General features: G+C 35.2%; 1 protein-coding gene across 1 annotated transcript in view; it reads left to right on the forward strand.

The window, feature by feature from the left end:
* RNF169 (ring finger protein 169) overlaps positions 1–25715 on the forward strand; it is an 87068-nt gene that overhangs the window by 49970 nt on the left and 11383 nt on the right. Inside the window, exons 3-4 of the mRNA XM_074216869.1 lie at positions 3339–3467; positions 13252–13364. Coding sequence (XP_074072970.1) covers positions 3339–3467; positions 13252–13364 — 242 coding nt within the window. The remainder of the gene's footprint in view (positions 1–3338; positions 3468–13251; positions 13365–25715) is intronic.

The raw sequence follows: 25715 nt of genomic DNA on the forward strand, positions 1-25715 counted from the left end.
TTTTTGTTTACTGATTTAATGATAATTGTTTTTATAGTTTGTCCCATTGAACTGGATGTTTCTTGAGAGCAGAGACTGATTATTTGCCTTTGTATCCTTGCGCTTAGAATTGTACACATAGCAAGTGTGTCAAAATGCTTTTTGACTTAACTTAGTCAAGATCTGGAGTAATCTCAGCAGGAGAAAACTGTGAAGTGAATCTAGCAAGAGGAAATTTGATAAAGATAAATTAATTAATTACATTTGGGTAAAAAGACCAACTTCTGTATCAAAGGTAGGAACATTTTGATATAGTTTATCTGAAAATGATTTGGGTTTCAGTGAATTTTAAGTTCAGTGTGGGTCATTAGTGGGTAGTGTAGCTGCTAAAAATGCTAATGTGGTCTTGATCTATATAAAGAGAAGCATCCTTTGAGGAATCAGGTAATTCTGCCATAGTCATACTACTTTTAGAGTATTGTGGTCAATTCTGGGCATCACAATTTAGGAAAGAAACTGATAATTAGAGAGTGATCAGAGGAGGGTAGCTAGGCAGGTAAGAGCCTTGAATCTATGTCATTGAGGATAGGTTGAAGGAATTGCGAATATTCAGCTTGGTGAAGAAGAGATTCAGGGTGGACATTATTATAGCTCAGAAGCATTGTAGATCTTTGTTTAATCGATATCTTATACTATATACCAAGATAAATATAAAGGGTAATACCATAAGCAAATTAGGAGAGCGGGAATAGTTAACTGTCAGATCTATAGAGAAGAGAAAAATTTATATTCAAACAAGGGGTGAAGAGCATCACTAGTTGTAAAATGAACAATTTTGATTATATTAAATTAAAAAGATTTTACTCAGATAAAAATCAATATAACCAAGATTAGAAGGAAAGCAGAAAGCTGAGAAACAATTTTACAGGAAATATCTCTGATAAAAGTCTCATTTCACAAAAATTATATAGAAAACTGAGTTGAACTTATAAGAATATGTCATTTCCCAGTTAAGAATATGAACAGGCAGTTTTCAGATGAAGAAATCAAAGCTATCTATAGTAATATGAAAAATGCTCATGTTGGAGGGGATGTGGGAAAATTAGAACAGTAATGTATTGATGAAATTCTGAACTGATTCAACCATTTTGAAGACAAGTTTGGAACTGTATCCAAAGTAATTCTACTGTGCATACCTATCCTTTGATTCAAGAATACCATTAATAAGATCTGTATCCTAAAGAAATTTTAAAAAGTGGGGAGGAGCTATTTGTACAAAAATATTTATAGCAGCTCTTTTTGGGGGGCAAAGAATTGTATATTGAGAGGATGCACATCAATTGGGAAATGGAACAAGTTGTGATATATGATTATAATGAATTTTTTTTTGCAAGGCAAATGAGGTTAAGTGACTTGCCCAAGGCCACACAGCTAGGTAATTATTAAGTGTCTGAGGCCAGATTTGAACTCAGGTACTCCTGACTCCAGTGCCAGTGCTCTATGCACTGCACCAGCTAGCCACCCGATTATAATGAATATTATTGTGCTTTAAGACATGATGAGTTAGACAGTTTTCAGAAAAACCTGGAAAGACTTATTTGAACTGAGGTAGAATAGAGGAGAGCAGGGGAACATTACATAGTAATAATACTGTACAGTGATAAATTGTGAATATCCTAACTATTCTCAGCAATACAATGTTCCAAGACAATTCCAAAGGACATGTGATGAAAAATGCTATCCAACTCCAGAGAAAGAACTGTTGAATCTAATTGCAGATCAAAACATACTATTTTTCACTTTCTGTATTTTTTCATGTTTTTTTAAATTTGATTTTGAGTCTTCTTTCACAGCATGACTAATGGTCATGGTGGTGATATGATTTATAAGATTGAACATGTATAATCTACATCCAGTTGATTACTATCTTAGGGAGGGGGTGCTTCTTACTATCTCTGTAATGTTAAGAATATCATTTAACCTCTCAGAATCTGTTCTTATTGGACGAGCTGAAAACTAAGGAACTTGTGTTCTAAATCCAATAATTTTATGACAATGTGATTTTTATGGATATGGAAATAGTGTGCTTGTCAATTTATAAGGTGTCACATTTGGGAAGAGCTAGCTAGCATATGAAGGCAGCTTATTGGCCCAGTGAATAGAGTGCTGGGCCTGGAGTCAGAAAGACCTGAATTAAAGACCAAGAATGAGGTCATGAAGAGTTGGACACTACTCAGCAACAACACCAACAAGTTAACATATTAGCTTGCATTTTCTTCAGTTGTCTTCATGGTCGTAACTCTCTTCTTCCTATCTTTTTAGAATTAGAATTCTGTAACTTGAAAAATAAAGATAATTCTATAGTTAGATCTCCCAAATAAAAAGGAATCAATTGAGATAGGCTTCAGATAGAAATTTTTTGGGAGATGGGTCTTTGCTTTTTATTTTCACTAGGTTGGAATGGAGGATAGTTGTTATTAGGGTACTTTTGTTTCATCATCTCCTGTATTGTACTGTTAATTATTTTGCCTTGTCTATATTTAACTTAAGAGTTATGTGTTAAAAACATGTTTAAGCATGTTAGAGGGAAAGATTCCAAAAGAAATAAGGATGGGATTGCATGTTCTTCTCATTTCACCCTTAAATATAACAAAAGCTTTAAGACAGCCAATCAAAATTAGGATATTGATCCTAAATTTTTTTGTTTGTTTTTTGCAAGGCAATGGGGTTAAGTGACTTGCCCAAGGTCACACAGCTAGGTAATTATTAGGTGTCGGAGGCCAGATGTGAACTCCAGTCCTCCTGACTCCAGGGCTAGTGCTTTATTCACTGAGCCACCTAAATTCTTGGAGATGGCTTTACTTTTTTTCTGCAAATGGTATACTTTACTGTAGAGAGGTATGTGGTATAGTGTACATTGAAATGATCTTCCTTCTCTCAGAAATTATGACAACTATGTTTTGGACCTTAAATGAACTTTAAACATCATTTAGTTCAATCTCTACTTTCACCAGGTAAGGAAACTAAATTAAGTGACTTGCCTCTCAGTCTGGCCTTCAGAAGGTACTAGACTTGACTATGTGAAAAAGCCTTATTTTTCTGATTTTACTTATATTTTCTTAGCTATGTGGTTTTTGGATTGCTAAAGAATGCAGAGCAATTGAACTTTTAAGCCATAGTGAAATGATTTGGCAGGAACTTAGTATGGCAAACTTACTTAAAGATTATAGGGTCTTTAGATCTGTTAGGTCTCAAAGCACTCACTTGGGCTTGATCTGCTGTGATCAAGTCCTTACTGGAAAACTGATTCTAGAGTTGAATTTAATATCTTCTGTCTCTTGTGTAATTTGTATTTTTAGTTGAGGGAAGAAAAATTAGAAGAAGAGAAAAGTTCTGAGGATCTGATCCACAAGCTCTTACTAGAGGACACTGAAGCAGGAAAACGGAGAATGGAAGAACTGCAGAAAAAAGATGAGCCATTAGTTCTTGTAAGTAATCCCTTTTAAATAATAATAATAGTGATAATGACAATAATTAAGATTTATATAGTACTGTACCATTTATGAACTGTTTCCTTTGTAGTGGATAAAAGATGAAATGACTGAGGAAAGAAAGGTTCAATCTTCTGAGCATATTGATTTATTAAGCAAAGCATACCAATCTCATAACAAAGGGGGTCCAGATCTCCTCAGCTTAGGCCTGGATCCTAAATACATTAAAAACATTTAGGTAATTTGATTTCTAATTTGGTAAAAGATTATGGTTTTAAATAGGTGTAAATCCTGAAATTAGAAAAGGAGGTGTCTAAGTGTCTTGTGAACAATCAAAGGAACATGGAAACAATAACTGATTGATCAGCATGTGATCAGCATTGGACTTGATTTCAGAAGACTTAGGTTAAAAGTCTTGACTTCAACACTTAATGTCTATGTATCCTTTGTCAAACCACTTAATCTCTCTTGGTCCCAGTTTCATCATGTATAAAATGGGGATAAGAACCCACCAGTCTGCATCTCAATGTTGTGAGAAAGAAAAAACATTAAAAAACTTTGAAAGCATAGTCTCCAAATGCTAGCTCATGTGAAATATTGCTTTTAATGTATTCAACTACTTACAAATGATCTATTCATTAAAACATGCCTAAGGGTACTTTTATTTCTTGTTGGTATTTGAAAAAAATAAAATTGATTTCTAATGTGAGGTATTTTCCCTTTCATTTTTCTCCCTTACCCTTTCCATTCATTCTTCTTTCTCACCCATTCTTCTTTTGAGATCATCTTAACATTATAGAAACACACTCACATCCTTTGTCCAAGTAGACTTCTTCTAATTGTCCTATGATAACCTTCTTTATTAGTCCCTTATGATCTTGTTTAAATATTAAATTTTTCATTCAACTCAAGTTTTTTCATCAGGAATTCTTGAAAATCCTCTTGTTTTATTAAAGTTCATGCTTCCTGCTGTAGGATTATACTTAGGTTTTTCTTGGTTATAGTTGTAACTCTTTTGCATTTTGAAATCTCATATTCCAAATTCTCCACTCCCCTGTGGTGTAGTTGCTAAGTCTTATGTCATTTTGATTGTGACTCCATGGCATTTCGATTTCATTCTTTCTTGCTGCTTGCAGTATTTTCTTCTTAACTTGAGAGCTCAGAATTTTTGCTCAAATATTCCTGAGGGTTTTCATTTTCAAGAAATGGTTGGTTAATGGCAGAGGAGAGAATTGGGGGGGGGTCAAAGGATTGGAAGTCACAATGAGAATGGAAGAGTAGGATTTTTTTAAGGGAAGACAGAGGGGGAGGTGAAGAACAGTAGATTATGATTAGATGAGGGGATTTTTGGAATTTTTGAATATAGAGGTGGAACATTTGTAGGTGGTGGCAGCATCAAGGGTATGATCATCTTTGTGTGACTGAGGTAGGGTTAAAGGGTACAGCTCAAGGGAGAAGAGTTGGTTGAGAAAGTGATTAGGGGTATATAAGGTAGAGTTAGCATAAGTTCCTTGGTATGAGGGCAAGAGTTGGGGAGGAAAGAAAAACTAATCTGGGCACCAAATTCTCTGCAGAAAAAAGGGAAGTGACTTAGGGTTCTTTGGACAACAGCTACCAAGATTTTGATGGGGGCAGGGGATAGACATGAAATGTGAGTGCTTGTGTGTTTGTGTGTGTGTGTGTGTGTGTGTGTGTGTGTGTGTGTTACCACTCTTTACAATCAGACTCAGTCTGTCATTTCAAGATTTTTTTACATTACTTCCCTTTGTGTGGTTTGATTTCCAGCCAAGCTGGCCTGCTCTGTTGTTCCCTGAACTCTTCATTACATTCTACCATCTCTGTGCTTTTGTATTTTTAATCTCCTTGTCTCTAATGAATTCCCTCCTCATCTCTACCTCCTAGAACTTGGATTCAGAGTTGAACCTTAACTACAAGGCTGAATCTTTCCTGATCCCTCAATTGTTAGTGTTCTTTCAAATCATTTGTAGTGTTTAAGATGTGTCCCTGTAGAGTGTATACTTTTTGAGAGCAAGGACTTTTTTTGCACCTTTTTTGTCTTTGGATTTCCTATTGTGGTATCTTGTATATAATAGATAACTTCATAAATGCCAATTCAATTGAATTGAAGTAATTTGTCTAAGATTCTAAGATGAGTAGACACAGGGATTTGATTATGGCATCAGGACTCTACACTGTTGACTCTTGTAAAGTAAATGATTTGTGGATTAGAGCACTGGCCCTGGATTCAGGAGGACCTGAGTTCAAATGTGGCATTAGACACTTAATAATTGCCTAACTGTGTGACCTTGGGCAAGTTACTTAAACCCCATTGCCGTAAATAAATAAAAATAAATAAAAAAGAAAAGTAAATGATTTGAATTTTGGGAAGATCAATTCTTGGGATTATATGCCAGCTACTTCTGGGGGTTTACCATTCTAGTTATAGTATTAAATATTGCTGTTATTATCAACAATAACATTAGCTCATATGTATATGATACTTTATGGTTTATGGGATGCTTCCCTCTTACCAACTTTGTAAGGTGTATATAAGTGAGCACAAAGTAAAAACTTCAGGAACTAATAACTGCAAACCAATATTCCCTAATTCCTAATAAATGCTTACTCAGCACCCCCTTTCCCTTCATGCTGTGGTAGACAGGGCTGTACAAGCCAGCCTTCAGGCTTACAATAGAATACAACTCAACACCACCACAGTCCCCTTTTCCCCCAGGCCACAGAGATCCAAACTCCACCAATAGAAATTTGCTCAGTCTGCAAGAGCCACATGGCAACATTCTGTGCTGCAACAGCCCCCAGCCTGAACTGAGGAAAAGGAACAGGCAGTATATGTGTTTGTATCTTTGTAACAAAACTCAAGACTTCACTGTATTTTTCTTCTCATCCTAATGCCATGTACATATATTTTCCCAGTAGAATGTAAGTAAGCTCTTTGAGAGCAGGGATTGTTTCATCTGTTGTCTTTGTGTCTGTTATCAGTGCCTCAGAGAGAGTTGAGACTGAAAAAAATGTTCATTGGTTGATTAATAAGATGTGACAGTGGGAAAAAGGAGTAACAATTTAAATTGTCAGAAGATTTTGTTTCCTGTGTTGGACACATTGTAAGGAATTGGTAGAAAATTCAATTAGATCATTTTTTAAAATGTCAATGCATTTATATTTTTGCCTTGTGATGGAAATGGATTGGATATTATTTTGATTTTTATAAATGAGGAAATTGAGGGACAGAGAGGGAAAGTAATGTGCTTTTAGGACCTACAGTAAAGAGTAAATGCTAGGCTAGCTCTTAGTCTTAGTCTCTTTTCAGCAGAGTACACAATTATTTTTAGTTTGACCTGGGGAAGTTTAACATTTCCTGACCTCTTTAATATGACTTAACATTGAAATTGCCTTCGTTTTGAAGTTATTTCTAACCATGGCCATATTTTTTTCTCTCGAAAATTAAGCTTTAGCTAAGTTAAATAAAAAAATTTAAGAGGAGGAAATTCTGATGACTGGCAATATTTGTGGTAGAATAGAGCTCATATACCAATGTAAACATTTAAAACTTAGAGATTCTCTTTGACTAAGAGAGATAGAATTGTTAATTTCATTCCAAACTGGAGTTTGAAATGTTACAAATGTATCTTTTGACCTGGGGTCTCCCTCTGTAAATTATCAAGGACCCAGATTAGTTCCTTTTCAGTGGTTCCCCTATCATTGGACATCTTCTATCAGAGAGATGATAGATACTTGTCAGGGCTATTGTAGAGGAAATTTTTATTTAATTAAAAGAACTCTACATTTCTGTGATTATTGTCAATACTTTGAATATTTTCCCCGTGGCTTATTGGGGCTTCCCTATTGGGAATGTTTATTACTCCAAAGTTGAGAGAACTCAAGACTAAGTTAAAGTTGGTAACTGCCTCAACCCTCCTCCTGTTTCTCTCCTTTGTCACTTCAGTAAAATGGCATATAGCTAAAAACTTGACTATGGGTGTAACACAGATCCTATACTTCTCTAATGTGATGTTTTGCACCCAAAATTTCTAGCAGATTTTGATGTAATTGTCCCTTTTTCACAGTATTGGTATCAGGATTCTTTCCTCTTTCCTCAAGATAGGAAAAAGCACTATTGTGCAACTCATCAGTTGCCATGTTGGATGATTTGTACAAATTTTTGTTAGGAACAGGCTGTAAAATAGAAGGGTAAAAGAACAGTAGGACAGGGAGAAGAAGTCCTTCTGAAGGGGGAGCTACTTTCTAAGAGGCTAAAGCTTTGCATTTTATAATGCTTCATCCTTGAAATCTCAACTCAACTATTGTCACTGTCAGTTAGAAGTGTCTGGAAATGAAGAAAAAGGATTAATCAGTTTTTAGAATTTAAGAAGTAAGGGCCTTAGATAATTAAAAATTTTGTGACCCACTAACAGTTTGATGTAGAACTAACAATTGAAAAGCATTCTAGAATGGTGTTTATCAAACTCACTTGGCCATAGACTTTTGAGCTTGAAATGTATTTGCAGAATCCATAAAAGCTGAAGATATGGAGTACCCTGGAATATAGTAAGGTTGGAGAAACTGTGAAGCAAAAGAAAAAGAGGAATAAAGTCTATTTTCATGCTAAGACTATTTTACATAATATTTCTGGTAGGTACATATTTTTCATTTAATGCATAATAACAAAAATGCTAATTGGAGCATTATCTTTTCCAATATCCATGTGTCCATGCTTCCCCTTTGAAATAGGCCAAATCAACAGACTTTTTTTGTCTTTTATCTTTAGAAAATAATACTACTGCTGCCATTGTTGTTCTGATATGTCAATATGTGTTCATTATGTGACTTCAGCAGAAAATCATGCTCAGCTCCCAGCCCTTTATCTACTGAGCATCCTCTGAGATGGTTTTATTTATAGGATTAAAAAAACCCACTGACCTTTGTAGATGATATACATAAATTGAAGCAAAAATTAGAGGCAATATAGTCTTATAGAAAAGGTGGTCAGGAACCCTAAATTTGGGCATAACATTGGGCAGTTGCTACTTAACACAATCTTAGACAAGTCACTTACAAGTCACTTTCTTTCTTTTAGACTAAATTTTAAAATTTTTTCCTTGGGATTGTTATGAGTAAAACAGTTTTATAAATTTCAAAGTTCAGAGGCATATGATTTTTTATTATTAGGTAAGGTCAGTCTGAATAGGGGATTTTTTTTTCCTTTCATGTTTTCCCTGACTACTTAGTTCATCTTCTCAGTCTTCCTTGGCACCAAGCAAGTTACTTCCTCATACAGATTGTTTTTGTTGGCTACTTGTATTCACACATTCTATCCTTTGTTCATCTTTGAGCCATGCAGCCTCTGAAACTAAAAATGCTATGTGGTTGGAATAAATGTTAAGATACCCTGTTACTTAAACACAAATTTAAACTCAGTATAAGGAAGAACGATTACAATTGTCCTACAATAAAATAGACTGCCAGTAACTAATTGTGTGCCACTGGGAATTTTTTCAAGAATAAACTACATGACCATTTGTGGAGGGTGTTATAAAGGAACTTCCTATTCAGGTATGGAATGGATTTCATGCCCATTTAGGTCCTTTCCATCCCAATTGAATGACTCATTAGGATTATTTCCAGCCATAAGAAAGAAATGTGCGAGTAAATGGATTATAAATAAATGAAAATAATAAAATTGAACAGTACAGAGGTTTTCTAAGAGGGATGTCCAGAAAAATATAGGAAACATTTAAAACATTATAAAACTCGGGATTTCGTGGTGCATAGACAACTGCATATATGATAAAGTCCAGTTTCCATCTTAGAATTTAACAGTAACATTCCTCAGCTACAAAAATGTTTTGAGATTACTAATTCCAAGTAAATCACAGGGAATAAAGTTGCATCTTTATACCAGGTAGAGTGAGGCTAAGGTTCACTCTGGAGACATTTTGTTGTGGAAGTCAGGAGACCTGACCTGAGCTCTAGGTTTAGCTGTATCATTTAGATACATTTAGATGTATCATCTCAACTAAGTTACTTTGTTTTCCTGAGGCTATTTTGGGGAGGAGAGGGTTACAAAGAAAGGGTTGGATTAGATGATTTTAAGGTCCATCTATTGTATATCTATTAAACCGAGTCTCATTATTCATTCATAATGTCTGATTTGTGGTTTCTATGACCATTTTTTGGGATATATGTTAAGGATATATTTGCTTCTTAGAATTCTATAACTGGGCTATCCTTTCTCACTCTGGGGCATATGAATAAAATTGATGTTACTTGCTACAAAATATTGGTAGGGTCTTTGTTTATTAGAAGTCTGTTCCCTCCTCCCTTATGGATTCCTGAGGGGAAAAATTCAAAAAGTATCTCTTAAAGTTTTTGATCCTTACCCTAAGAGAATAATAATTCAGTTCCATTCTAGTACTGGCCAGCCAGTTTAAAACAAAAACTCATCTGTAAGAAGAATCATGCCCATGTAAATTTCTTTGCATAGTAGTATTAACTCTCTTGTTTTCATTCCTAAAACCACCCATAAAAGGACTGTCTGGTTCCAAATGACCCCACAGCACCTAGCATCAAAGTTATTGACTATTATTGGATAAATCAGGAAATATTCTGATATCAAATTCTTACTCCCCTCAAACAGGTGCTGAATTCAAATATTCCAAAACATATGTCTGGAAGTATGGAGGTTAGCAGATAACTTTTCTTGTACAAAATGGGAAAGCTGATAAACTGTCTTTGGAGCTACTTATAATGTCATGTCTCTCCAATCTGGATGCAGATTTACTGGATCACAGCATTCACTGTTTTCCTCTAATCTGCTGTAAAGGACATTCTTCAGTAAATCTTTTAGCTGTATAATTCTTGTGGGTTTCCTTTTCCTTTTCCCTTCTCTGTTGAGGATGCTGGGTTTCCAAATATTCACTCATTTGGAGAACTATCAAATGAATGAACTGACCAAACCTTTCCATTTGAGTAATTTACTAGTGGCATTAAAAAAAAAAACTAGAGAAAGAAGAGACTCCTTAAAAATGCAAAGTACTTTTTGGTTGTTATGTTGTTTTTACTATTTCTGATCTTGTTAAAAATCCAGAGGTCCTCAGAGACTTTACATCTGGCTCTGTACTTTGTCAAGCCTCAGAAATTATTCTCAGTTTCTTAATGCCCTATAAGCAGTCTTCCCTCCCCCTCTCCCCTTTACTGTTCAAATGGAAATCAATTCAGTTTCCTCCTAAACTGGATACAAAAAAACACAAGTTTTCCAGGGTTATTTTCCACATTGTTTTTATTAGTAATCTCCAATTTTGCAAACTGATGTTTGAATAAACACAAATTAGTACTATAGACCTTGTGATAATTCATTTTTTTTTCTTTCTAAGGAGCATATTATATTTTCACCACTTACTAAGTTAATCTGAAAAAATATTTTTTGGTCCCTACAAATTTTATGCAAATGTCACTATTTTGGCTATCCATGACTACTATAAAAGTGTGGTTCTGGGATCTAGATGGAAAGTAAGACTACTAATTTAAAAGTGTTTAGGTGAAGACACTGAGGTCCCAGATTAACTTGCCTAAATTCATACATAAAAGGAATTGACAAAGGCAGGATTTGAATTTAGTTTCTCTGACTCCAGAACCAGTGCCTTTGCCACTGTACTTTGTTTTTGTCTTTTCTATAGAATATAAAAAAGTTCTTAATATTATTGGTTATGTTTAAATAATGCTTTTATTTTCAGAAGTCTTATATATTGCATTCATTTAATCCTCATAATAAGACTGTTTATAATAATCTTGAGTAGTGTTCTTTCTACTCTGTGCATTTCAAGTTGTTCATTTAGACAGTTTTGTTGCATTCCAGGAACTCTTTAACCCTAAGGAAAGATGTGAGTGGTCTGTTCTTTCATCTTTTATCTGTTGCCTTATAGGCAGTGGAAATCCTGAAAAGAATTGTTTAGGTTCAGAAGACAACCTTGGCTCAATTACTTTTTCTTTTGTGATCTGTAACTTATGAAGTCATTTTGCCTTCTTTGAACCATGTGCCTGAGATGCCATCTAATGTCCAAGTCCTGTGTTCTTTCCACAATATTTGTTCTTTCCACTGTTCCAGTGTTCTTTCCACTTCCTCTATGTCTGAGGATAAGAAATTTGCCATATTGTCCTTTGTTTAAGCTAGTCAGTCAATTAAGAGGCAGTTATTAACAAACTACTATAAGACATGCACTATGCTTAGGGTACAGATTCAGAAGTTAAACTATTCCTCTCCCAAAGGAGCTTATGTTAGATCAGGGGACATAGCAAACATTTAATTATATGCAAAATAGATTCAAGATGACTGGGGGACTATAACTGCTTTTGAGTTCCGTAAGAGTAGGAACTGTTTTTGTTTTCCTTTTAGTGATAAGGGGGGGAAAAACCTTGAGAAAGAAAAAAACATAAAAGAAATTTTAAGAAGTGATCATATAGTGTGCTTTGTTCTGCATTCAAATTCCATAGTTGCTGTTTATCTGTTTTTTTTTTCCCTAGATGTGGATGTCATTTTCCATAACAGGTCTCAGTGTCTTTGATCACTGAACAACCAGTGTTTCCATTAATATGTAGAATGTTCTCCTGGTTCTACTCACTTCATTCAACATCAGTTCATACAAGACTTTCCAGGGGGTTTATGAAGTGCACTTGCTCAAGATTTTTTTATAGAACAATAATATTCCCATCACATACATATACCATAACTTGTTCAGTCATTTCTTAACAGATGGCCATCCCCTCAATTTCCAGTTCTTTGCCTCTACAAAAAAGAGCTATAAATATTTTTGTATGTGTGGAAATTTTCTCCTTTTTTAATGATCTTATTGGGATACAGACCTGATAATGGTATTGCTGGATCAAAGGGTATTCAGGCTTCTTCTGACCTTCAAATTCTGTGATGCTTCTTTTCCAGATTTGGGAAAAAAGTATACCTTTACAATTCTGCCATTGCTTTTTGACATTTTATTCTGGAAGGAGAAAGGAGAACTAGTAACTCAAAGATGTTTTGTGTAAGAGAAAAACACTAAGATGGTGACCTGTAAAGGATGAAGCCACAAGGGAGTTTGTCATTTAGTGGATGAGAATCTACTCACTTTCTTAAGCAATTCATTATATTAAGGAGGTGTCTTGTGATCTAGATTTCCATTTAACAAGAATACTTATCACATACAAAAGGGTTGCATTGTTATTTTAGAGGGGCAGCTTAAATTTAATAGAAGATATTTGGATTTAGAGTTAGACCAGAATCCAAGTTCTACAACTTCCTAGCTTTGTGACTATAGGCAAAGTTAGGATAATAAAACACTTTTTTTCCTTTTGGATATGTAATCTCATTTGTTTGGGCATAGATATTCAGTAGTGCATATAGCAATTCATATATATGTGTGCCTTTTCTTCAGTAATTCCTATACATGTTCCTCTGTAAATCCTTCATAGAGATTCTCTCTAACCAATGTGCTGGTATCATTATCTTTTTTTTTTTTTTTTGCAAGGCAATGGAGTTAAGTGTCTGAGGCTGGATTTGAACTCAGGTACTCCTGACTCCAGGGCTGGTGCTCTGCACTACCTAGCTGCCTCTTTGGTATCATTATCTAATAGGACATAATTCTTTTAAAAGTCTGAGCTTGATTTGTGTCCTTTACACTTAAAAATCTATGTATACCTTCTCTGTAATCATAGGGAAATTTCCATGGGTACCGCAGATGGACAAGTGTTGTCTTCCTTGTTGTCTCCTCCCCAGTGTCCTGAGCGCCTCTCAGATTCAGAAAATGAAGAGCCTTCCCAGGGCAAGATGACACATCGTTCGGCATTTGTTTCCAAGAGCAGCGTTTACTCCTTAGCTTTCCTGGCAGGGTAAGAGACCATACCAAATTCAGCCTGGATTTATTTATTTGGGGAGTAGGGGATGGGATGCGGAAAGCAAAAGGAACATGGAAAAGACAGACTATTGCAACCTTTGGGAATGTGGGGAAGGAAAGGGAAGAATTGGGGTCAAGCATGAATTTGAGAAGTAGTTAAGTGAGAATGTACCGAATTTTTAAAAGTGAAAAAAGGTAAAATTCTTTGTGGGAGAAAACAAATGGTATGGGTTTTCTTAATTCCCACCATCCTTTCCACATCCCTGCTAATTAATAAAATGAACTGTTTCTAGAAAGAAGTTTTTGAGCAGAAGTAGGACAGCTGCTTTTTAAAGACTGTTTTATGGGGAATTAATGCATTGAATGGGAAAATGAACTATCCACTAAGGTCTTTTACACTGCTAAGATTTCCTCATTTCAAGCATGTCAACTTTTGGTTATTCATTGTATGAATTTTCTACTTTATAGATAATGTGTTACTAGTGGTTGATATAATTAAATTTCCCCTGATTCACCCCATTTCCTTTCTTCTGTCTTCTCTAGGATGCTTCTAGACTACATCTCATGGCAGTTAGTTTGTCTGAGTTCAGGGCAATGTAGAGTAATGTTACCTAAATCAGCTATTACTCACCAATATATGTCAGAGGCTGGATTTCTGTCTACTATATTATGCTAATTTATCTAACCATTAGTATTCTAATCCACAGCACATTAACTACAAAAGAATATGATGGTGATGATGAAGAACAACTTCTACCACCTGAGTCTCTTCCTAGTCAATCAACAAACATATTAAATACTTACTAAGGTCCAGACTCTAGTTTTGCATTCTTTTATGCTGCATTGTCTCAGGTAGTCCAGCCTGCATGGTTCTGTTCTGTGAACTAAGGTTTTATCAGAATAGACTAGAAGAATGAGAAGGTTGTTTTCTAATGTCTAAAGTATCATCATGATGGGACAGTGGTAGCAGACCTGTGTCCAAGTTTCTGGGTAGCAGATTTGGCCTCAGTAATAGGCCAAAAGATTTCTAACTACTAGAGCTAACCTGTAAGTAGCCTCTATAAAGGGAATGATCTCTTTATTATTCAAAATGTTAAAGCAGATACTGGGTATTTTCTTGTCAAGGATGCTGTGGTGAGCATTCTTATACTAGCTGAAAAGTTGAATCAGTTGACTTCTATGACCCCTTCCTATTCTGAAATTCTGTATGAGGTAGAGAAAATGAGAGACTAAAGCAATAGGGATCAGTAAGGGAAAAAAATGTCAATGTTTCGTTATAAATGTTTTGATTTTCAGTGTCCATAGGACTTTGAAGAGACTTTATGACTCTTTGCAGTGAAATATTTACCAAGTTCTTCCCGTAGATAGAGCCTTGTCCTATATTCTCTGAAGGAGACAAAGATAAGAATCAAAAAGTCTACCCTCATGACTTAGTATGATAGATAAGGCACACACATATAAAACCATAATAAAAATTAGGAAAGAAATAATTCCAATAAGGGTTATAAATGAGGGGGTGGCTAGGTGGTGCAGTGGATGGAGCACCGGCCCTGGAGTCAGGAGTGCTTGAGTTCAAATGTAGCCTCAGACATTTAATAATTACCTAGCTGTGTGGCCTTGGGCAAGTCACTTAACCCCATTGCCTTGCACCCCCCCCAAAAAAGAGTTATAAATGAAATGATATGAAAGATCAACGGAACATGCGCACACAGGTACACACACACACACACATGCCTATAGAGCTTATAGATAGAAAAACAATAAACTCAGCAGAGAAATAGTAGAGAATAGGCATAGAAAAGAAGAGATTTAAGAAGGAGAGAATAAAGGAGAGTGAATTATAAGTAAAACATACCCCAACTTTGGGGATAGATTGTGAGGGAAAGTGGTGAGTTAAAAGGAAAGAAAGAAAGGTTATCAAAAACTATCATCAGTGTCTGGGCAAGGGGAGAGAAGGCTTATAGAGCAAAAGCAGATTGCCTCACTAATGTTAAACAATTTCTTTCTCACTATTCTTTCATTTGTAAAGACTAACGGGGAGGGAGGGTGGTAAAGAAAGAAAAAATATAAGAGATAGATTGGAGGGAAATATACAGTTAACATAATAACCATTACTATGAATGAGATGAACTCACCTATAAAATGGAAGAGGATGGAAGAATGGCTTAGGAAGCAAGGTCAAATAGTGTGCTATTGTAGTAATGATGATGATGATGATTTCAAACAAGGCAAAAGAAAAAAAGTGGCATGATTAAAATGTAAATGGAAAAGCTATATTATACTTAGTAGCATGTTAGCCAGTGAATGAATGTAAATTGATATACATCAAAATGACATAAGATCTAAATCCTTAAAGGAAAAGTGAAATGATTTATAGGGAGAAGTAGGACAATAAAACTGTAATAGTTGTAGATCTCAGCAAACATCTTTCAGACTTTGAGGTAACAAAAAAATAAATAAGAAAGAAATTAAAGACCTGAATAGAATTTTGACATGTTCTGTAGGATAGGAACTCTGATATATTCATTGAGGGATAAAAAGGAGCTGTTCTTGGCACCTTTTCAATAATTAAATCCATTTAAGTTATTTAAAAACTTCACATAAAATGCAGAACAACAGAAATATTAAGCACATCCTCAACTCCTCAATATCTCTCACTGTTCCTAATCCATTCTTTTACCAAGACCTATTGATTTCACATCTGCAACATCTTTCTATTCTTTCCTAGTACTCTTCTTCTTTCCTCTGATCCTGCTACCACATTGGTGCAGAGTGTCATCACCTCACTGTTTGAATTACTTATGAATCTGCCTGCCTCAAGTCTTTCCCCACTCCCAATTCATTCTCCATTCACCTGCCAGAATGATTTTCCTAAAATTTCAGGTCTAACTATGTCACTTTGCTGCTCAGTAAACTGTAGTAATTCCCTGTCACCTCCAGGATCAAATAGAATCTTCTCTTTGGTTTTCAAAGACCTTCATAATTTAACTGCCTCCTGCCCCCTGCCTTCCTATCTTCTTATACCTTACACTCCACTAGGTACTCTTCAATCCAGTGATACTGACCTCTTTGCTGTTTCATCAACAAGACACTCCATCATAGTTCAGAGCATTTTTTCCCGGCTGTCTTCCAAGACTGGAATCCTGTCCCTCCTCATCTTCACCTATAATGCCCTCCCTGACTTCCTATAAGTTCCAACTAAAATCCCTCTTCTACTGGAAATCTTTCCCTACCCCTCTTCTGTCTGGTGCCTTAACTATGTTAATTATTTCCTACTTATCCAATGCATAGCTTGTTTGTACATATTTGTTTGCTTGTTGTCTCCTCTACTAGAATGTGAGTTCCTTGGGGACTGGGACTGTCTTTGGCCTTGTTTTATATCCCCAGTGTTTAGCACAGAATCTGATACCCAGTAGGTACTTAATAAACATTTATTGACTGACATCTTTTACTGTCCACAATGCAATAAAACTTATATTCATTATAATTAATCTTAGAACAAAGTTAAAAGAAAAAACATTACATTTAAAAAAAGCTCCTAGTTTTATTTATTAAAAATCTGATAAGATAAATTGCTAACTAATCTGATTTTTTAAGAGGTAAAATAATTTGCTAATGTTAAAAATGAAATTTTAGAATTCCTAATAATTAGAGATGAAGTAAAGGAAATTATCTAATTATTATGTTCCAATTCTTTGCCAATTAAATGCATATTTACAAAATACCCAGATTAATATAATAGTTGTAGAACAAATCAATTTTGGAAAAAAGCATTGAAGAAATAAATAGGAAATTAACTCTTGAAGAAAAAAATTTGAGAATAGATGAATTTGCAAATGAATTTTATCAAATATATTCAAAGAAAAATCATTTCTATTTTTACAAAAGTTGTAAAATATGAAAAGAAGAATTCTACCAAACTTCTTCTGTGATATACATTTGCTAAGGACTTAACAGAAGTAGGAGAGATTAACAAGAGGTAACAAGAATAAGAACTACACAAGAAAGTTCTTAATGATATAGTAGTTATTGATATAGATTTAGACATCCTAGAAAATGAAGTTAAGCAGACCTTAGTAAGTGTTGATAATAATAATGCCAGTAGAGGTAACAGAATTCTAACTGAGCTATTTAAAATCCTAAAAGATGAAGTTATTAAACTCCAATATGCCAATAAATTTGGAAAACTCAATAATGGTCACTATTGGAAAAAGATCAGTTAAGATTACTTTGAAAGAATGTTCAAATTACTGAAGAATTGAGCTCATTTCACATGCCAGCAAGGCTTTGCTTAAAAGATTCTAGGCTTCAGCAATATATGAGTAGAGAATTTCAAAGAAGCAAAGGAACTAGAAATCAAATTGCCAATATTTGAATTATGGTAAAAGCAAATATTATTTCTACATCATTGATTTACTAAAGCCTTTGGCTACATGGATCACAAAATGTGACAAGTCCTCAAAGAGTTGGGAATACCAGATCATCTTACTTGTCTCCTGAGAAACCTGTATGTGAGCCAAGACATAGCAGTTAGAACAGAACGTGGAAGAACCGATTGATTTAAGATTGGAAAAGAAGTATGACAAGACTTATTTATTTAACTTATATGTATAGAGTGCATCATGTGCCTGACTGGGCGAATCAAAAGCCAGAATTAAGGTTGCCAGGAGAAAAACAAAGAATTAAGAAGCTTCTGGATGAAGGTGAAAGAGCAGAGTGTAAAAGCACTCTTGAAGCTTAACATCATCTTGGCAACCATTCTCATCCCTTACTGGCAAGTAGAGGAAGAAATGGAAGCAGTAGCTTATATTTTTGAGCTCAAAGATCACTGCAGATGGTGACTACAGTCATGAAATTAAAAGACTCTTGAACCTTGGAAGGAAAGCTAGGTCTAATCTGGACAGCATATTTAAAAGCAGAGACATCACTTGCTGACAGAGGTCTATATGATTAAAGCTGTGGTTTTTCCAGTAAAAACATATGACTGAGAGTTGGATTAAAAGGAAAACTGAGCACTGTAGAATTGCTGTTTTTGAGTTGTGGTACTGGAGAGGACATTTGAGAGTTACTTGGACAGCATAGAAATCAGATCAGTCAATATTTAAATTAATTCAGACTATTCATTGGAAGGTCAATAACTGAAGCTAAAGCTTAAATACTTTGGCTACATTATAAGAAGACAGGACTCATCGAAAAATGCCTTGATGTTAGGAAAGATTGAAGGCAAAAGGAAAAGACAAAAGGATGAGATTATAAGATGGTGTCATGGAAGTGACACATGAGTTTGGACAGACTTTGAAAGATAGTGGAGTATAGAAGAGACTGCTATAGACAGTAGCAAGAAAAGCTGGACATGACTGATTAACAACAATAATGGGTCAATATATCTCTATGATTATTGATGCAAAAATAGTAAATATAAAATATTAGTACATAGTAACATGTTAAAATATTATACATTATGACCAAGTTGGATTTGTATCAGGAATGCATTGTTTTATATAACAAAAACTGTTGATAAAAGGTTTATAAGCCATAGCAATAGCAATAAAAATCATAGGCAAATATAATTGGATGCTGGAGAGGCCTCATAGATGTTAAAAACCTGAAAAACATAGGAATAAATGAACCTTCCTTAGTATGGTAAATAATATCTTTATAAAATCAAGGACCAGTGTTTTACAAAATGGAGAAATGCAAGAGCCCTTTACAGATCAATTGATGGTAAGGCAAGCATTTTCATTATTAACATTTTCATTTGATGTAATTCTAGAAATACTGGCTGTAACAATAGCATAGGGAAAAGATGATAAAAGAATAAGTATAGAAAAAACAAAACAACACTTTTTGCAGATAATTTACTTAAGAGAATCCTAAGCATTCAAGTTAAATTAAGTGAAACAATAACTTTGGCAAAATTGATGGACATAAAATGAGCTTGCTTAAATTATCTGCTTTTCTGTATACTACCAACAAAACTCAGAAAGGAGAAATAAAAAGAGACATTCTTTTCAAAATTACTTAATTTATAATTAGGAATCCAATAAAACATTCACTTGGAACTGAAATTTCAGAACTATAATAATCTATTATACTAAATTAATTTACTTAATGTAATACCAGTCAAAACTAGCAAAGGGTGACTTTAGACAAGGGGGGAAAATTAATATTCATCTGGAGAAACTAAAGATCAAGAATCTCAAGTTATGAAAAAACATGAGAAGGGGGCCTAGCAGTGCCAGATGTCAAGCCATACTATAAAGCAATTGTCAGAAGTATGTGCATTTATTAAAAAAATAGAAAAGTGGGTCAGTGAACAAATTAGTAAACTTGTTTGGTGAATACAGATGCAAACAAACATAATAGTATAGTGTTCCATAAACCCAAAAATCCAAATACTGGGATAAGAACTGAATTGACAAAAATGCTGGGAAAACTGAAAAAGCAATTTGACAAGGATTAGGTTTTAGATCAGTATCTCACAACTTTTTCCAGTAAAACTGCATATGAATACATGACTTAGATATAAAAGATCAAATCAAAAAACAAATTAGAGACATAAGAATGGAAATGCCTTTTGGAGCTATAATTGAATATGAGATTCATGACTAAAGAGGTGGAGAGAATCATATAAGATAAAATGAACAGGGGTTGGTTTTTTGCTTTGTTTTTTGTAGTGGGGAGAGGGAATCTTTGCAGCAGGTTTTTCAAGAAATTTTAGCAACTGATTCAACTGTATAAAAATGAAAGCCTCATTTACCCAGCTGGTAAATGGTCAAAGGATCTGAGCAGGCATTTATCAAAGGATGAAATTCAGACTAACAAAAACTATATATTTAAAAAAATGATCCAAATCTAATGATTAGAAAAAAAAATTAAAGGAACTATGAAGTTCTACCTGATACCCCTCAGATTCACAAAGATGACAGAAGGTGAAAGTGAGAGCTGTTGAAAGGACTAGAGAAAGACAGTTAGTTCACTATTGATGGAGTTGTGAATTGGTTCGGCCTTTATGGAAAGCAGTTTGGAAGTCTACCCCTTAACCCACGCAGATCTTTTGACTCAACAACACTATTAGGTTGTTTCTCCAGTAGACTGTAACTCTCTGGCATCAGGGGCTCTTTGAATCCCCAGTGCCTATTTAGCATAGCACCTGGCACAATGGATGATAACTAATGTTTATTGAATATCTGCTCTGCTTTGTAAGTGGAAATGCTTATCTTTTTTTTTTTTTTTTTGTGAAGTTAAAACTTTTTTAAAAAATGTAGAGGAGGGGCAGCTAGGTGCCATAGTGGATAAAGCACCGGCCTTGGAGTCAGGAGTACCTGGGTTCAAATACGGTCTCAGACACTTAATAATTACCTAGCTGTGTGGCCTTGGGCAAGCCACTTAACCCCATTTACCTTGCAAAAACCTAAAAAAAAATAGAGGAAAAAGAAATTTAAGTTAGAGCTAGATTGCAAAGACCCTTGAATGTCCAACTAAGGTAAAGGAAAGAGGTTGAAAAAGAAAGTAAGTGTCCTAGAAGACAGGGCATCTAGCTATACTATGACTAGGTATTTGATCTGAGCAGGATCTGAAGGGAGAATGAGCCAAGTATGCTCTGTTTGGTTTTATAGGGTGAAATTAGAAGTAATAGAAAGAAGTCATAGGAGGCAATTTTTAGCTCAATGAAATAGTTTACTAAAAAGAGACAAAGTGATGCTTGGAAATAGCCCTGATTTTAGATTGGGAGGACCTAAATTTGAATACCAACTTTGCTGCTTATTGCCTATATGGCATTAGGAAAGTCACATACTGTCTCTGGATTTAAATGTCTTCCTCTCTAAACTAAAGTACACATGAACTTAGTCCCTTCTAGCTCTAAATCATATGATTTTAGGTAAAAATTGTTTTAGATTAGTCTCACACAATAGGAATTACAGTCTCACTGGAAATGTTAAGGCAGAGAATAGATAAGTACTTGTTACTAATATTACAGAAGAGATTCTTACATTGGTCAAAGGATTGTGAAAATTTTTTTTTCTCTTTTAAAAAGTCCCTTACAGCTCTGAAATTCTATGAACTGCATATCAGCTTATGTAGATCTCTCAGATCTCCTTTCTTATTTTTGTTTTGAAGAGAGAAATCCTGTGTATTATACTCCTATCCGCCGTGTGTGTGTGTGTGTGTGTGTGTGTGTGTGTGTGTGTGTGTGTGTTCACAGTGAAAAACCCTTTGCTATGCTTTGAACATTAAGTAGCATAGTCCCAGTTTTATGCCTTTGTGACTCAGACACATTATTGTGGTTGTGGGTATTTTTAGCCCAACCAGACATCCCTGAAACCATTTAGTCTCCTGACTGGAAATATCAACCAGTCATTTTTCAGAAAATGCTTATTTTTTTTTTTCATGTGTACTGCCCTATTGCATGTTTAGCATGGAAACCTGGCAGCTGGCAAGGTCTGCCCTAAGGCTTTAGGATCAGTATTTGAGGGAAGGAAAATCTTTCCTTTTTGGTTCTTGGGAACTTTGTGGAGGACACTGCTATAGCCTATCCATGCTAGCAGTCCTCAAGTGAGTCATGCCAACTCCAGAATTGCCTTAGAGCCCTGTAATTTGGAAGCAAAATGTTAATGACTGGAGCTTTTTAGGGAACTAGGGCATTCATGAATTCACATCTCCTGTCTCCATAGAAACATTATCAACACCCTTCCTCTAAGTGATATGTAGTGGGTTCTTCTCTTATTCCTCTCCAGGACTGTCAAAGGTCAAGTATAACTGTTCTGGATTCTGGTCTTATAAATGTGGATATGATGCTGGTCTTAAACTAATCGTCAGATTCAGGGATTTTAGGGCATCATCTAGTAGAAGTGTAAGAGACCTAAAAGTGTCAGAAGAGAGAACTATAAGTGTGGGAAATTGGACTATATATATATATAATGCTTCATTCATCCCTAAATCTATGCTCCAATGATTTGAGAGATGATCTAATCCAGCCTTCTTATTTTACAGATGAATGCAACTAAAAGATTAAGAGATCTGACCAAATTTTTGTGGCTTGTCAGTGGTCTCCAGATGATAGCTTGTGATATATGGCAGATCTAGTTAAACTTCATAGGCTTTGTTCTATATTTGTAGGGGGTTAATTGGCTTCTGATTTTCTCTCAGGTGCTATCACTTTGGAAAAGTCTAAAGCTTAATTGTTAGTATGGCTTTCATATCTGAGGTCACTTAGAATATGAGGAACCAGGAATTGGGTTTAGGGGATTTAGCTCAAACCTCAACTCTTAAAATTTACTAGCTGTGTAACTATGGCTTTGTTATCTAACTTCTCTTAATTTCATCAGCTACAAAAGGGTGTTATTTTACATGATTTCTATTACATCTTTAAAAGTACTATGCAAATAGTAATTTAACAATAATAGCAAAAACAGCAGCAATATCTTTTTTTTTACTTTTTTTCGAAAGTGTCAAGTATCTGAGGTTGAATTTCAATTCAGGTCCTCCTGATTCTGGTACTCTATCCACGGTACCATCTAGTTGCTCCTAATAGCAGTATCCTTTAAAGTGGCATCCTTATATAACTAGTGACATGTTTTGAAAATGCAGTTTGTGGGCAGCTAGGTGGCATAGTGGATAGAGCACCTGCCCTGGAGTCAGGAGTACCTGAGTTCAAATCCAGCCTCAGACACTTAATAATTACCTAGCTGTGTGGCCTTGGGCAAGCCACTTAACCCCATTTGCCTTGCAAAAAAACCCTAAAAAAAATGCAGTTTGGTTTTCTTCTTTGTTAATCCTCAGTTATCCAACTGTAGGATTATATGTTGCAGTAATTTTCCTGTTGCCTTTTCTTTTGTTATTCAGAGTATTTCTAGTCCAACCAAATCAATATATAGCATGCTCAGGGAATGAAAAAAAAGATCATTAAGCTAAGCCTGGTATCAACCATGGGCAGAGTAAACAAAAGACTGCAAGGGGTGATGGTAGTCCCTGTTCCCACGCCAGAATATTTCCTTTACTATTTGATGATTGACCTCCTTGAACAAGACCATGAAATCAGGAAGGTGATGCCTCAGCAAGCACATGAATTGGATTTGAGTGCTAAGTCCAGCTTTGCTTTGCATTCTCCTCCAGAATCATCTGGGTCCAGTATATGGATCAGGATGACTGGAGATGGCCCTGGATGTGAAGCAGTCTGGGTTAAGTAATTTGCCCGTCATTCAGCTAGTAAGTGTCAATTATCTGAGACTGAATTTGAACTCCTGTCCTCCTGACTCTCAGGCCAATGCTTTAATCCACTGTGCCATCTAACTGCCAAGCCTTTACTTTATACACCAGGGCTCATTTCCCTATTATACCTTTCAACTCAACATATATTCATTGAAAAATTATTTCAATTAAGGCAAAAGGACAGAACTATCTTAAGAAACCCATATGACGCCATAGGAAAGTCATTGATGATTTTACCTCTTAAGGGGCATATAGAAGATGGGGAGTGGGGTGGGAACGGACAAAGAGGCAAGTAATACAGAATATGTACAAAAAAGTAGCATATATCCTGTAAGAACAGTGTTGGAAGCTTCAAGGCTCACACAGTAAGCTGAGTTTGGTGATGAATGCTAAGGATAATTACAGGAGCATTGGTTAGGGAAAAGAAAGGCAGAATCAGAGAAGTATTATGGTGTATGGGATGAAGGACAAAATTGAAATGGATAACAAAATACTGAAATGACCTAATAAGGCACATGAGAACATGGTGGGAGGAAATACCTGATTGCATCTCTTCTTTCACTCCCTCCTTTCTTGTACTTCCAGTTCATTTTATCAGGACATTGATAGAACTGGCATGCTATTGTTGAGCTATTGTCTATCATCATTGAAAGATAAGGAGAGTAGGACATTGGGGGAAGGTAAATGTTCCAAGTTTCAAAAAAAGAGAAGAATATATGGCATTAGTGAACTATAAATTACAGAACTAAAATTTGATTCTTGGCAAAATTCTAAAATGAATTATTATTCTCTTCAAATTCTCTCCTTCAGACTTTAGTTTTACTCTTGAGAACACCGTTATTTTAGACATTTCATCCTCATCTTTTCTCTCACTCTCTATATTCAAGCTGTTGCTAAATCTTGTTATTTCTACCTTCCTAACATCTCTTGCATGTGTCACCTATCTTCATTTACATAGTCACTTCCTCAGTGTGAAGACTTTTGTCTTATTCCTTGATTATTACACTAGCCTTCTGTTTGTTTCCTTGCCTCAAAGTCATTCTTCACTTCTCAGCTGTCAAAATGATTTTTTCTAACTCTCAAGTCTTAACCATGTCAATTTTTTTACCTGTGTGACCTTGGGCAAGTCACTTAACCTTGACTATCTTGCATCCAGGGCCATCTCCACTTGTTCTGATTCATATCTGGCTACTGGACCAAGATAACTCTGCAGGAGAAAGTGAGGCTGGTGACTTAGCACAGCAACCCCTCACTTAAATTCAATTCACATGCATGTCATGGCATTACCTCTCTTATGTCATGGTCAAAGAAGACTACAACTACAACAACAGTAGCACATATTAGGAGTTTAGTATCTTACTGCTTAATTGATTGAAGCCAGTATTCATATCCAAGATCAGCATTCCTTCTACAACCCAAAAGAATTTGGGAAATTGGCTCTCTTTTGGTGCTTTAAGATTTTATTGTATCAGCATAGCCACCCTTATCTTCTTCAAAAGTTTACATGTCAGGGGTGGCTAGGTGGCGTAGTGGATAAAGCACCAGTCTTGGAGTCAGGAGTACCTGGGTTCAAATCCGGTCTCAGACACTTAATAATCACCTGGCTGTGTGGTCTTGGGCAAGCCACTTAACCCCATTTGCCTTGCAAAAACCTTAAAAAAAAAGTTTACATGTCCATGTAAATAAAGAAATAAAAGTAATAAAATAATAGTTTATAGAGTTCTAAAAAAATGGCAGTTAACAAAGTCCTGAATATTTTTCAGTATAGTTTTATTTATTTCATTAATTTCTCTCATATAAAAAATTAACATTCATTTTTAACATTTGAGTTTCAAATTCTCTCCCTCCCACTCCTTCCCCTTCCTTGTGAAGGGAAGCAATTTGCCATCAGTTAGACATTTGAATTCTTGCCCTGAAAGCAGTCATGTAAAACATATTTCTATATTAGCCATATTGCAAAAGAAAACAGACCAAATAAAGGAGAAATAGTTAAAAAAAAAAGAGTTCCAGTTTGCATTCAAAATTCATTAGCTCAATGCTGAGCAAGGTGAGCAGAACCAGACGAACACTGTACACCCTAACAGCAACATTCCATCAATGCAATAATCAGAGATAATTTTAGAGTATCTGTGAC

This window comes from Macrotis lagotis, chromosome 1 (genome assembly GCF_037893015.1).
Source record: "Macrotis lagotis isolate mMagLag1 chromosome 1, bilby.v1.9.chrom.fasta, whole genome shotgun sequence".
NCBI lineage: Eukaryota > Metazoa > Chordata > Mammalia > Peramelemorphia > Peramelidae > Macrotis > Macrotis lagotis.